Source organism: Parus major, chromosome Z (assembly GCF_001522545.3).
Source record: "Parus major isolate Abel chromosome Z, Parus_major1.1, whole genome shotgun sequence".
NCBI lineage: Eukaryota > Metazoa > Chordata > Aves > Passeriformes > Paridae > Parus > Parus major.
In genome coordinates, this window is record NC_031799.1 from 55998510 (window position 1) to 56014468 (window position 15959).

The 15959-nt window shown below is 36.7% G+C and overlaps 1 protein-coding gene across 1 annotated transcript in view; it reads right to left on the reverse strand.

The window, feature by feature from the left end:
* The window catches only part of ZNF608 (zinc finger protein 608), an 80960-nt gene that overhangs the window by 46047 nt on the left and 18954 nt on the right, over positions 1-15959 (reverse strand). The window contains exon 3 of the mRNA XM_033511388.1: positions 1727-2015. Within this exon, the coding sequence (XP_033367279.1) occupies positions 1727-2015 (289 nt within the window). The remainder of the gene's footprint in view (positions 1-1726; positions 2016-15959) is intronic.

The following is a 15959-nucleotide window of genomic DNA, read 5'->3' on the forward strand; positions in this document are numbered from 1 at the left end:
CAGTCTCTTAATCTACACTAGCTATATTTCTAGAGTATTTTAGAATCCCATTTTATCTATATTTGTAGTTGTTCCTAGCGGTAGTGTTCCCAAGGAGTGTTTGCAAAGCTATGAAAACGGGCACAACTCGTAACAGTTTAGCTCAAACATGCCATCACTGAAGTGAGTTGTTTCAGAAAATTGTTTTAGACAAACTAGGAAAAGGCTAAGGGAGTTGGTTTCTATTAACTAACAAGAGTTTTTAAGCCATTAGAGTGCTGAGATACTGGTAAATGGAATGTTACCCTGACCAGAATGCACTTTTTTTAATACTTCATTTCTGGTGCCAAACCTTTCACAAGGAAGGCCTCTTAAATTCAGTGGGGGTCAGAAGTTTAGTTTATTCAGCAAGAATAACACTGTTAACAGCTACTGCTCTTTCATGTCAACACAGTTAACACCCACACATTCCAACTCTGGTTAAAACAGGCCAGTCAAGAAAGATTGGAGTTGCTAAGGGCAGTCATCTCTGCAGGGATATTTTAAAACAGAATTTATACTGTGCTTTAAAAACAATCTAAAATGATCAATCTACCTTATGAATCTGCTGTAGACATACACAGAGAGAAAGATGGATGGATGAAAGCATATAAAAGCAAGTAAATCTGACTCTCTCTATTGATTTTTGAGAGGACAGTGTAGAGCACTTTGGTGAGGTCTTATATATCACTGCAAAGGACGAAATGCCATTGTGCATACGGTCTGAAGCATGTCAGGATTTATCATGAACCGATGCACTGCTGTATTCTGTAATTATATCATTTTGTAAATAATCTTGTTTACACTGCTGAGGAAGGTAGATCACTAAAAATTAAATAATCCTCAAAAGAAATGTAAGAACTATGAGGAAGATTTTCACACAGCTATAAATGAAAGAATCTGCTATTATTAAATGAAAAATTGCAGAAATTTACTGTACACATGAAGTATTTTTAGCAGGAGAAAGCTGGTATTTTAATAATGAGCTTTTGAAATCCAAAATGGAAAAATCTGCATATCAGAGCATAATCCTCTTCCTGCTTACTTTTGTCTAAATTACAGCAAATCAATGTTTAGTGTTCCCCAAAGCTCTCCAGCACTCCTACTCGGACAAATGTCTTCAAAGGATATTAGAGAAATCAATCTGGTTTTGATAGCACTTCTTCACCACACGGAACACTTTTCTTCAAGGCTGAAAGCTTTCATCTTAAAGCACATTTTAGATAACCAAAATGCAAAAATAATCACATCAAACTGAATTTTTGTAGGGTCTCTGGGGCCTCTATTGTTATGCAATGCTGCATTTCTTATCAGCTGAAATATTCAGCTAAATTTTCATCCAAACTATTAATATATCCACTCCCATCACACAAACACCTCATAGTGTACATTTAAACATCACATTTATGCTATTCTATTAGCAATTTCTTCATATGAGTTTCTTAATATAGCAAGAGGAAACAATTCTATTATTAGCTGTGGTTACATGGTAGGTCATTTGGAAAACCCAGTTGCTTTAAATAATAGAAAGACCTGCCATTTGTTTTTAAAATAGAAGCTCACTAGCTGAACTGTAAAGCTGTGACTGTCACAGCATATAGCAGTGTCCCAACAGATTAGCAAGCCTTTAGCTAGCACCCAGGCAGACACAGCACATACCCCTTGTCGACAGATCTCAGAGACAAACCTAATGAAAAAAACAATTTACCTTCTTCAGTTTCATGCCACACAATTCCTTCCAAGTTCACGCTGGTCCCAGGCTCACAGGGTCCAAGGCATTCGGGTTCTGTTACTACTCCAACCTCGCAAGTATTTACCCCCACTGAACGTGTCCGTACCAAAAGCTGCTCGACTGGTGCTGCAATATTGGATGAAGATGGGGAAAAGTAGGAAGGCAGAATCTGAGGTGTGATACTGCTGGAAATCGGAGGTGGAGGTGCAGGCACTGTAAACAGGGGATCAACCTGAAAACAACAGACAAGCTTACTATAATGGTGCTGTGAGAGTTTAAAAAAAATTAAAATAAAATAAAATAAAATAAAATAAAATAAAATAAAATAAAATAAAATAAAATAAAATAAAATAAAATAAAATAAAATAAAATAANATAAAATAAAATAAAATAAAATAAAATAAAATAAAATAAAATAAAATAAAATAAAATAAAATAAAATAAAATAAAATAAAATAAAATAAAATAAAATAATAAAATATTTTCTTTTTTTAATTTTTTTTTTTTAAGCAAGAGAAAACCCAGTTTGCCAAGACCGCATTTCTTTATGTGGGGATTTGTTGTATCACGGGTAATTTCTGTTGTATGAATTCAAATTTTTTGACATTAGCCATTGACAATGTTACACATGAAGAATTAATTACAAAAAAATCTGTCATACATGATCAAAAAACCAACTTGCTAATAAGTTTCTACTAGAGCTATTCCCTGTTGTCATAGACTGTTAGTATGAAATAATAGTAAGTTTTTAAAATAAGGATTAAGTTTATGTTTTTAGTGGCACTGATAGAGACTGATTTGTGGATGAAAATTAATTTTCTGAACAGGGAACTTCATTTACTATGTAAAGAAAAACATTTATAAAGACAGGTACAAAGACACAAATGCTATTCTTTAATGTGTACCATAGAGAAATTAGTAGTTGGAACAATTCTAATATCCATATGGCAGCAAATTCAATCTCTTGTTATCCAGTCATTTAAAATACATTAGGATGACCCACTCGATACCTTATAGGTAGCATTTAGATCTTTCTGCTTGGAATAAAAGAGAGGACTTTTATAAGAATCGAGCCAAACCATCTAATTTCTCAGGGTTTCCAAAACACATAATCAGAACACATCTCACCAGACAATCAGTCTGAACAGAAGACAATTCACAGAGACAATATCAACATATGAGCTGAAGAAGTTATCTCTTCCATATGACTTCCAATCTACTCAGTAGCAGATATTCTGTATAAAGGTTTGGCTGAAGGTTTTCAATATTTCACTCTGGCTCCAAGGTCCCTTGTCCCATAAAATACAGCTAGATAAATAAACATATGAGCATCAACTAGCTAAACCACCTGGACCTCATGTTCATTTGGCCCATTGGATCACAGATATCACACAAAGAAAACACTCTTCAACCCAATGATTTTTATTTTTTTTAAAAGCTGCTTTTTTGTGGCATTGAAATAGATGATCAAATGTCTTCCAGACTATGATGTTTTTAATTTTGGACCTAATAAGAAGACTCAATAGAAAAAACATAATGACTCACTGCACATCATCTAGGTTTTGCTCAAATGCGTCTTAAGGTAGATCAAAGTTAATTTTGCCTCCTTGTAAAGCAAAATGGGGATACAAAGAAAAGGACAGACTAAAAGCTATTATACATGTATCATAGATAAGCTCACTTCATCAAATGGACACTTTTCACAATGAGAAAATAAAATGACAAATTAGGAAGAACTTTTTAAAAATTGTAACAATTGTTATCATTGGCCTTTGTAAAAATTATGTTGTTTTTAGCATTATTCATAGATGCGAACTGGGAGACAAGGTTTTTAATTGTGTGTGCAAGCCTTATGTGTGCTAAAGAATTCTCAGTAACTTTGTGAAAGTGTTTTGCATGCTCTTTGTATGACCAGCCTGGATTCTGATCTCAATAACATTAGAACTAAGCAGGAAAGGGGAAGGACCTATAACCACAATCTTCTCCAACACACTCCTCATTTAGAGGGGAGTTTTTTTTATTGAAAATGAAATCTTCAGGTTAGAGGTAAGAAAGAAAACAACTAAACAAACAAACCAAATAAACCAAACAAAAAACCCCAGAACAAACAAAACAACAAAAACAAACAAACAAAAAACCACAAACAAACAAACACAAAAACCCCCACAACACCAAAACCAAATCAAAACATAAATACTGAAAGCATCTCTAAGGAGTAAAAACCTAGTAATACCATAAAAATTCTGCTGGTTAAAGCAGAGTTCCTGTGGCATAGAACAATGCACTCAAGAAATTATGTCTTTATTCTTCTCCTTATGCCAACAGAGTTGCAGAGTTAAAGCACAGGCAGAAATCTTTGCAGGGCAGACTTGAATGCACACAGGCAAGTCAGATACCAAGTGATCCCCAGCAGCAGCTGTTCCTTGTAGTATCTAATAGCACACATCACACAAAACCATAACTGTGTATGCAGTGCGTGGGGAGACACTGATTCTCCGCTCTGCAGCTCCTGCTGCCAAGTGGAGGCACACGGTTGGATGGCACAGAGCCCTGCTCCCAGGCACTGGCTGTGTAATGGTGCTCTGTCACTGAAACGGGGTCAGCATCTACCCTAGGCATAATTTAGGAGCTCTTAACATACCTTGCTTCAAACCAGAAGAGAACTGGGGTCAGTAACTGGCAGGTAAATGAAACCTAGCACTTAGGAAAAGCTAAGCCACATCCCATCATAATCCGAAAAAATGCTGATGAATAGCCTGTTTGATAGTTTACATGGTGCTCTGTAAAGTTGTTCAATACTTCCTACTACACATGCAATATCATTCCTCCATAAAATGGACTCATCACAAAACCAGAGGAAGAAGAATCCAAAGTGTTTTCTGTGGTCATACTAAAATAGCCAACGTTTTAAATTAATGTAGGCTAAATTGACAGATGTGTTTTCCGTTTTTGAGTATTATAAACAGTGAGGGGGAGCTAAGGAAAGCATAGATCTGACAGTGTATCCTATTCAGTTCTTTGTTACAAATATTTGTGCTCAGTTCTGGTTTATTTAGACCTGCTTGCTAATAAATGTTCGTGTTCTCCACTAGAAACATTCACTCGGGACAAGGCCAAATAGGGGCACTTACACTAAATGGAGCTGTTTTTCTGTGAATTAAAACACTAAACCTTTGGCTGAGAAATAAGTGACTTACTGTCACTGAGGTACATGTTCATTGCACAAGTATGACCTTAGCCACAAGAAAAAAATACACTAAGCTTAAACATTGCTCCAGATTTCCATGTTTTAAAATTATCCCATCTTGTTTGATAGCCATAACAGCAAAGTGGTGGTTCTTAGAGATCATTGTGGTGACACAATTGTTTTCATGAATTCTCCAAAGGGCACTGATGTAAGCTCTCAGAGGCAAAGAGAGGCAGGAAGGCGGCCATCTCCAGTGGAAGAAAAGGCACATAAGCCTAACATCTGGTGGTGGCAGTCTGTCAAACTGAGGAAAGTTAATGTCAAGAACAGATGCTCTGCAGTTTCTCACTGTTATTTTTTCATTATTATTCCCAGGTGTTGGTGCATACTGAGCAGTAGCCTTGCTGTTTATCACACAAGAGATTCCAATACGAGACTGAAAATCAGAATCTGAAGAAGGTTATTTACATAGATGCTCCCTTTAGACACACAATCAAAGGCGTACAAAAAGACAGAAATATTCAAGCAATATTTTCTTCACCTAATTCCAAGAGTTTTTGAGAGCTGATTGGTGACAAAGGCTACAAAGCTGCAGTGTTATTCATGGCAGTCTTCCACAGCCAAGTGTTTGATCGTATCAGGGAGCTACGATGCCTAGTAACAGAAAGCTCACAGAAAATGAAGACTGCCTGCCAAGCAAGGTCCACTGCCCCATGGAGCAATCTTTTAACTGAACATTTACCAAAAAAAAAAGTCTGTTTTGGTGGCTGCACAACATTCATCAGTAGGAGGAAGCACACATGGAAGAGAAAGGAAATATCGTATCAACAAGAAATAGGCAAGACTTTCTAATAAGCAAGGTTGCCATTCAGTTACTCAGGCATTTTACATGTTGGAATCAAGTTCTGTGCATCAAAACTCACCTTCCTGGTTTAATTAAGTTGTGTTTTTGAAAATATATCTCAATGATAACATAATCTACCTATCTAAGACCAAAGTGGGTCATACATTACTGCAGTGTCATCCACCAGGTGATTTTGAAATGTACATGCCAAAAGCCATTTAATCCATCTACCAACACAGCCAGGAGAAAGGCAAAGGAGCAGGTTTCAGGCTAAGTACGAGCTCTTCCCAGAAAGCACGGCTTTTTAAATGGAGAAAAAAAGTCTACTCTAAGCATTCCCAGTGGGAATGTCTGCCCTAATAGAAAGAATATGAAAAGAAGATCTGAATTCTATTACAGGATCTAACTAAAAAACCAAGCCTGGCCCTTTGCAAACCTAAATCCTCCCTCTAAAAGACAGCAACATAAAGACAGAAAGGACTAAGAAACTTGCAACCTTGAAAATTACATTGACAAGTTCTTTAGAGTTATGAATTAATACTTCACAGAACCACTATGTCTGGAAAACAGGAAAATAAAGGAATTCAGCCCTATCTGGAAGTTTTGAATCCTACAAATTACTATCTTTAGATTTTACAGTGAAAAGGAGACTAGCTTTTTTTTACATAAAGTATACTTGCCTCTATCCTAATTTTCCAAAACAACAGTGACCCCAGAAGACCTCATTGTAATCTCATAAATCAGAAGTCATTTTAATGAAATTCATCTAACTGCTTTGGAAGAGAACAAATGGGAGAATGTGACATGAGAAAAATGTCTGTGTGCTCAGAAGCATGTCTGCACTTCCAGACATCTCACCAATCTTTAACTCTCCTCTTGCTATAAACCTTGCCTCACAAAGAATTTACATATCCAAAACCTAAAGCTATTCCTTTATATTCTTTATATAAATATATTTTTATATATTTATATATATATATTCTTATATTATTTATATACCATGTAACAGGAATTACCACTATGAAGAACCTCCATTTTGTCTGAAAGATCTCCTTTTAATCTCAGCTCAGTATTTCTTGCCTATAAATCATATCAGAGGCCAACTCAGAAGTGTTTTGACATCATGCTTAATGGAGATGATATTTCGTTTTCTTCAAATATTCTGATATTATTCAAATATCAAATTGTTGGGGGAATAAAAGGTCAGTGCCATAAAGGACAGCATAGAAAAAAAGAAAAGAATAAATACTGTAAGACATGGGTGTAGAAAGGAATTCCTGCCATAGGACAGACATATCTATTACACATTTTACATTCAAAGCTCAGGAACTTCAGAGGTACTAAGAAAATCACGTACTTTGGTGAACTTAATTGAGAATCACTTAAATATTAAAGAATGACAAAGGTGATTCAAACTGCCTAAATTTCATCCAAATTTCACACTTTGAAACCTTTGCTTGAGAATAATATTTTTCTTTAAAAATATTTATGTTTTACAAGTATTGCACTATGAGCAAGAAACCTGATGAGTAATTGTGTTGAACTGAGTAACACAAGTAGCATCTACTTGCAGTTTCCAAGTATTTCCTACTCTTAAAATTAACATCTCCACTACAATCAACAGAGTAGTTGGAGAGAGCAAAAGACATTAACAGAACTGTCACTTTTTTTCTTGGTAAAGCAGCAAATCACTCACATCTGGAATGATTTCAATATTCTGAACAGTTGCTATTAAGCAAAAAAAAATTAAAAAAATAAAAAAAAAAATCCACTTTAAAGTCTTGCACTGCTACTAAGCTTTCAATACAGAGAACAAGAGATCAAAGTCCCCCTTGTACCAATGATATTCTTTACCACTCACATCAGCCACATTAATCAGCGCACAGAGTTCTGCAAACTCATCTTTTGACAGTTGCACATTCTTTTTATATGGTGACCTCCAGACCTCCTCAGACCTATTGTGACTTACGTGACATTATGGATCTGCAGCACCTCCACAGACATGACAATGATAGTACTTTATTTTTAGAATAGTATTAATGAAAACTACAGTGAAAAGTCAAACTTCTGAGCAGGGTCTAATGCAGTACAACTGGCAACGAAATTTCCTTGTCCTCTCTTGGATCTCCTATTTGAGCTCAGATGAGTGGGATTTCCCAAGCCATTCACCCATTTTACTGTGAGAAAGATTAGCATTTGACAGCTGCCAGTGATATCCTTTTGCCAAGGCTGTGTCTGTGAAAAATTGTATGTCAACTCTAATGCTTGGCAGAGATCTGGGAGGATGCCCAGATCACCACCTGCAAATTTCCTGTAGAGACATTTCTCCTCATTCAGCCTATGTAAATCACATTCATTGAGCTAATTGTCTCTAGAACACCTTACTGCATTGAATCTTGATTTCTCCTGGTCAATTTGCACTTCCAAACTTTTCTTCAGTCAGCTACTAAGCTTTGCTAAGTTTTAATACAAAATGAACAAATACTAAAGTTCACTCAAGATAGCTATCCTGTGTACAGAGGTACACTATTCCACAATCAAGAAAGGAAGAAATTTCTCTATATTGTCTGGGGCTAAATAAAAACTGCGTAATGAAGTCCAGTATCTGTCAGTGTCATGCAGCTGAATATGGTAAAAAACAAAGCGTGTCCACTTGCTGATGAGGGTTAAATACTGCTTTATGAAGTTATATGAGCCTTTAGAAGCTTTGCATTGTAACAATGGCAATCACTTCTTTTTTTTCTGAAGTTTCTGCTCAACCTTTCAGGGTTCTGAAAATGAAAATAGATATGGTATTTGCTTACATAGGTCTCATACCATTATAAACAAACATTATCCTCAGATTTCCTATGTTTATTTCTAATACATGTGAGACTTCAGCCTAAGGAAGTATGGTTGCTCTATGACAGATCAAGACTCCAACAGACCAAGGAAAATTTTCTCATTTTCAATTGTATATAGGAATATACTGTTTTATTTTATTGCATCATCATTTAACTGCTCCACTGCAAATTTTCATTCTTAATGTCCAAAAAATTCATGACCCTATGACTCCAAAGCAGAAGTTCTCTACTTCCAAAAGATGGTTTCAGTCACTTGATGACGTGACCACAGTCTGGTGGAAGAGCTGCCACTTCAGCCATTCTGGAGTATAGACGACATTTAATAAAACATTGTGAGATTTTCCAGGACTCCAGTAAAATATATAATAAAGTGGTAACAAAACTTAAAAGAGAAATGGCTTCTTTATACTTTTTTTGACGTTCTGCATGTCAATAGCCCAATGCTGCCTTTCCCCATTTGCTGACCACTCACTTTGCGAGTGCAAAGTTGCACAGATTATGACTGAGGCTGTTGCTTCCTGAATTAAATAAATCTTTGTTAAGAAAAATTGTCTAAATTAATAATTTCTCTTCCAAAAGCTTGTGAATGGACCTTCTGAAATCCTCAGGAACAGAACTAAATTTCTTGATGGCCTTTGTATACCAAAATCTTTAACGGGCCTGATTACATTCTTATTATCATGCAGTTTTAGCATGTTCTGAAAACTGAACATTTGACTTAATGGCCCCATATTTATTGGTGTCTACAGACCCTAAATTTTTTAATTTAAAAAGCCCTTAGGCCTTCTAGGCAAGACATGTGGGTCTTTGACTAATATATTCCTGTGTTATTCCTTAGAGGTTTCCTTGTTGTACTTTTTGATAGGTTGTAGGAGCCGTATCAGTTAGGTTTTTTCTGTATGCCCTAGACCTTAAAGATTCAAGCTACAAACACTACCAAGTCTAGGATATTGTGTCCCAATTTTATTTAAAGAATAAGACAGTATTACTATTTTCAGGAATGGGACATACACATTCATGATTATTTAGCAAGTCACTAAAGGAAAAACTTCTAAAATGACCTTTCAGCTTTCCTTTTCACTGTGACAGTTCAACAGAAAAAAGAGCTGAAGAGTTATTGTTTAGCTCTCTTTGAAATTACCCACTGTTGGATATCTAGTTAAAATCTTTATTCTCAAATACAGTTCAATCTATTTCCAATGTCTTCAGGAAAGACAATTTATGACAAGTCTTCTTTTTTCTCCTAACTGGTGTACACTTTCACTAGAATAAATCCAGAGTAGCTCCACTGAAGCCTAACAGTGGGCAGTGCCTGGACTGTAAGTGGTTGTTTTAGCAGGGAGAAAAGTAGATAGCATTTCAAATAGGAGCTCTAAAAAAAATTCTGAAAATAACACATGTAAAGATTTTTTTAAAGGAAAATAATCCTTGGGGGGTGGAAGCCACTAATATCTGTTCACTCCAAATTACTGTGTCAATTATGGTGCCAGTTCCTGACACAAAGTGTCCAATAACCCTTCACAATGAGACTGAAGAATTAATCTTGCAGTGTGTGAAGGCAAATACAAGAACCAGAGTCAGCAAGAAAGACCTTTCAAAATTTGCTTACCTACTTGTCTCAACTCTGAGGCCATTCAGTTTGGGCTGAGAGGATAAACCCAGGTTTAGTGTTCTCTTAGTTCTTTTTCATGAAAGGATCTACGCTATCAGCACCCAAGTTCTCTGATTACAGGTTACCTAACAGACAGACTAATCTTGTCCATGCACTGGCTCAGAATTCAGGTCACCTTGAGATCTCTGTTTTCATGTCCCTATCTCAACATTTTTACCTATTGATTTTGCCTCAGTACCTTAAGATCCTCATTAGCATGCTTTCTAGGAACCCAAACACAGAAATTTGTATTTGAAGAGTTTTAGTAAGGATTTTTCATTCTTGTCCTGCTAAAAAAGAAGGGACACATGCAAAGGACCCAATTTCATCCAGAAAATCCCAGAATCCATTGTTGAAATGCCTTGTGTTTCTTTATGTCTTTCCTTGTACTCTCATAGACTATTTTTATTCTGTAACAGTGTGATCAACAAGTACTACAAACGAAGTTCCCTTTCTATTGAAAGAAAGCAAAAAAAAAAAATCATGAGTCCAAGTATTCCACTTTTCATGTGTTATTTTCTCCAGTTATTTACACCTTCTAGCATAATCTGACCTAAATGTGCGTATCCTTTCTGTTCTACCACTGTATAATTTTAAAACAAAGACAAACTGAATGAAACATTTTTGAATGCTTGGTAGAAATTCAAATATCTTGCTCATAAAAATAAACCTAATCTAAGCTGTCACAAAATCATGAAATGGCTCTGGCAGTTGTATCAAACTATATAGACATGTACAGACCCTTTGAAGAAATGAAACTGCACTTTATCAAGTGTGATTTATAAGCAACACTGATTTAGCTGGGAGATAACACTGCTGTCTAATCATTAGTAGTCAGACAACAGCCATGTGAACACATCAATTATGGGCCACTGCCAAAAGCCCTTGAGATCCCAGAGATTAACAGCCAATCCTCTGTTTTACAAGCTCACATCAAAAAGAATATTAATAAGAGGAGGGGCGATGTGAAAGCTTGTCAGAGTAATTCACGCACTAAAACAAGGCATTTTTCCCTTTGCTCTGACTTGAACTGCTCCATGAAAAAAGCTGGCATTAGCTACAAAGCATGAAGCTGCCAATTTCTCAGAAAATGTTTTTCATTAACATATGTGAAGTTGTGAAAGGCTGGAAAAGCTCTATTTGGTGGACAAAGGCAACAAGTTCTGTGTGCTCCTTTCCTGAATGTATCAATCCCGCAACTATTGCTCAGATATTTGGAAATGAACATCTGTATACAGAAGTGTCTGATGACTTTTCTCATCCTCAAAACCAGATCTATTAACCATTATATACAAATTATCTAGACTTCCAGGCATACATTTACTCTGTATTGCTAATGATTTTGAAAAACTGAAGTAGAAATACTACCAACTGATTTTCAGGTTTATGTGTGTCTTCAAAAGTGTGGGGGGGGAAAAATTCCATAATTATGCCTTTCTTATTGACCTCTATGGAGTGTGGTTGACTAGAGGTTTACTCTTCTTGCATATAAATGAATGGAAATAAGCCAAGAATGTAATTCCAAAGGGAACAGTTATTCCTCTGTACAAAAGTAAACATGCCTATAAAGATGGATCTCAAAAAACGTTGCTGATATTTTAAATGCAGCACTTTTAGCTGGATGGTTTAGTCCCATCACTGTCCTCCCTCTCTGAACTCTGCTTAAGGGTCTAAAAATAGAGAGGTTTCACAGCATGGCTGCAAAGAACCTGAATCCAATCCTGCCAATACTGTGTATTTAAGGGAAGAGAGAATTTATTTGTGGGGATTTTCCAGAACTACCTTTAAAAAAGCTGTCTCAGTTACTGCCAGTAATTAACCTCTGAGCAAAGAGGAAGCAAGAAGCAGGAACCTTTTAGACTCTTCACTGTCCCAGAGCCAGTAGTTTTAGGCACAGCTCCAGAATACATACACTGTGCTGACATGAGCCAGTTTTAAAAGTTCCCACTTTGCTGTGGTCGTCCAGACAATCATTCCCTTCAGTTTCTTACCTGGAGTACCACACATCTCATATCCTACTTCAGGATGGCATACTGTTAGTCAAATTGACACAGCTAAGAGGGTGTTAACTACTCAAGGAAGCACATAAAGGCACCAAGTATGTCAAGCAACAGATTGGTATTGTGGGACTCCTCCTTTAGTAAACAGCTGGACTAAGGAGCTATCAGTCCCAGACTGTTTGTTCAGGCAGCCACGGCAATGACAGCTTCCATGGCTTTACTGCTCCAGGGACACCTGTAAGGACAATTTTAACTATGGGTACAGTCTTGTATCTTGTAGGATCTGACCTAAATCCCAAAACTCATCTTCATACTTTTGGTATTCATCTTGACGTGTCAGTTCATTGTACAAGGTCCATGAGAAAGCATGGCCGTGACAGCTCAGTCTGAAATCAGCTGCAGAGATGGAACCACAGCCTCTGTGTGAGCCTGGCACCAAAGGGGACACAACTCTCTCCCACAATCATTCTGTCAGCACATGCAGATGGCAAGTGCTGCTAGAGACTTATAACATTTAAACTCACTTGATTAAGCATCAATGAGCTTAATCACATAGCTTAACAGTGTGTGTGAGAGGCCCTTGCTCACTCAGGTTTATACTTATTTTCCCACAGCAAAAGCAATGTCTTAAATACAACAAGTCCTTAAATATAGATCACCCGTAGCTTAATGGCTGACACAATTTTAACATTATATTTTATCTTGTCCTAGATGTGTTTTTGGACTAGATCTGTTTTAAAAGGTTGTGTCTGAAATATACCCAAAAAAAGAACATCATGCTATGAGCCTCACCCTAAAACATGTCAAGGTTTTAATTTTAGATTTAATTTTAAGTGTGTTCCTCTATCTTTCTATGGTGTGATCTTGCAATTCAGTGACTTAAAAGCTAACCTGGGGAAACACTCATCAGGCAGACCTCTTCCAAAGCAGTAACTTTATAAGCACAGCATTAAAACAAGAAAATGATTCAACCATTCTATAACTGATAATGACCAAAAAAAAAAAAAAAAAGTGATTCAAAGAAGTGTAATTTATTAAGAGGCCATGTGTTTGTAAAGCTGGCTGAGACAGTAAATTTGTTTTCCAAGAATTCTCTAACATTATTTTCAAATTTGAATGAACAATACAAACTAATACCAAATGCTGAAGTTAATGCACCAAGTGAGATGAGTTTAGTTTGACAAGAGTGTCCTCACAGTATCTAGAAAATTAAAAAGACGGTTATTTTTTAGAGGGGTCAAGACTTTCTGAATTTCCAGCTCAAATATATAATTTTCAGAAAGCACTTCACGCTTTCTGAAAAAAAAAGAGCAGTCTTTGTACAAAAAATACAGGAATTTTCAGATGCCTCATACCAGATTATTAGATCTCTTAAATCATCACTGAAAATGTTAAGAGCATAAACAACTAACTCAGCATCTGGATCAATAGGATTCTACCAGAAAAGCAGACTTTGGGTGACTGCAATGACTCTTACTATGCCTTCTAAGTCACTACTAATAAACACAGGACAAAAGAGTAAATGAAAATAAACCCTCTTATAAAGTGGAGGGCAGTACTTAAATCAATTAAGTTACTTTTGTGACTTAAAAGTGCTCTGCAGGTTCTACATGGCACCACTCTCAAGGAAGTGTCAAAACAGTATAGACAGGAGAGCTGTAAAACAGGTAATGCATTAGAATGGAATAATTGGATGACAGCCCTAATATGGAGCTCCTGATGATGCACAGCAGCACAATCCTTATTCCAAGCAATACTGGTTACTTTTCAAATTTACTATTAAAAAGGTTTTCAGCACTAAGTGTGTCAAGCTCTAAACACTTATTTCCTTTAAGACAGTGTTAATGAGTTGGCTAATCACACAATTTTATAGTTCTATAATGTACTGTGCTGTAAAAATTAAATCAGTGTTTATTACACCTCTGCTGCCTTTCCTTCGCATTGGACTGACTCTTGGATGGATTAAATGGATTAAAGCAGGAGTATAAAAAGTGTACTGGTTGGCAACAGTTCTCAGTGTGTATGTAAACAGTATTTTAGTTCGAAGCCAACCTGCAAACAAAATAATACTACTTTTAGATACTGAAACTGAGGACGTGTTTATTTTCCAATTTTGAGAGAGTTACTTAATTTTCTTTTGCTTCTGGAATTTCCCTCCTCTTGGACATTAAAATCAACCTGCTCAGTTTTCCTTTTCCTCAAATACAAAAGTCAATATATTACCAAGTTTGTATTTTTGCAAATTCACACATTTTTGCAAATTCTTTGATGTCAGCTCTGTTTATGTGACAGACCTTGATGCTGAACTGTTAAAACTGCATTGAGAAGAAAGCTTCCTTTATCACTGGAGAACCAACATGACTAATGGCCAGCCAGAAAAGACTGGATCAAAGACACCTGAAGATGCATTGCTCGTCTGAGGATAGACAAAGAAGGCACAGACACTAGAAAAATCATACACCCAAGATACAGAGGTAGAATTAGTGGATCTTTGACTACAAGCAAACAACTTCATATGCATTCTTACATTTTAACCTAACTTTTCTATAGAGGAAAAAATGGCAAAGAATCAGATAACCACAATCTTCTCTGTCTCAACAGGCATGATATAGAAAGTTCTCCTCTCTTACATAGCAAAGAAATACATATTTAAGCTAGCCTAGACTGGATTGATTTGAGTATTGCCTGGAGACTGACCACTTGCTTTCAATATTGTTTATAATTGGAAGGCAATGATCATACACTTTATTAAAATTAGTGTCACAGCATTTGAATTCTGTTGAGTATTTGCTTACTGCTCCATAGAACAAACACGGTATCTATTGTTCTTCCCCCAAACAACCAAAAATTATTTTGTATTCCCAAACCATGGTAAAGAGTCTGGTGGCAATACAGGAATGGATACAATCACATACTGCACTATGGCATGGCATGGCTAATTTTCACACCATAATGTCAGAACTCGCTTTGTGGTCTTTAAACCTAGGAATTCTGAGATCACAGAGACACTTGGTTGGGTCTGTATGTAGTCACTTTTGAAGGCAATATTCAATATCAAAATATCAAACTCTGTAGTCTCGTCGTCTCAATTTCACTGACTATAAAATGATGATAGCTTTTTTTCCCCCACCCTTCTTCCTTTCCTCAGTGTACTGCAAAGCTTATGGCCAGACGGTGCACTTTATTTAATTAGAACTTGTTGTAGATGGGTAAGAGGATGATTGGCTCTTGCAGTTAAGGGATTAAGATTGTGTGGATGCCAAGAGAAGCTCTACTGATGCATGGGTATATTTTTGCAGCCGCCACCGGACAGCCGGGGTTGTCCAGGACACGCGGAGGGAAGGCGAGTACCTGCGCCCTTGCAAGGGGCACTTGTGAGCAGGAAGGCCTGCTGCTAGGGGGCGTGGCATGGCAACATCTGACCTCCAATCAAAACGCCAGAGAGCAGCTTTCACCAATGAACAGTGAGGGAGAAGCTGACTGACAGGCTCTGGGCGGGGCGGGGGGGGTCCTCATGAAACACCAGGGTATAAAAGGCGAGCAGCCATTTTGTGGGTGAGCATGCGGCTGATGGTCGCATGCTCCCAGTGCGCACTGCTCCTTTTTTCCTTAATAAACCTTTGAAATTTTAAAAGTGAGAGGTCGTTTCTCACAAACTTAACCCCCAGAACTGATGCCAGATTT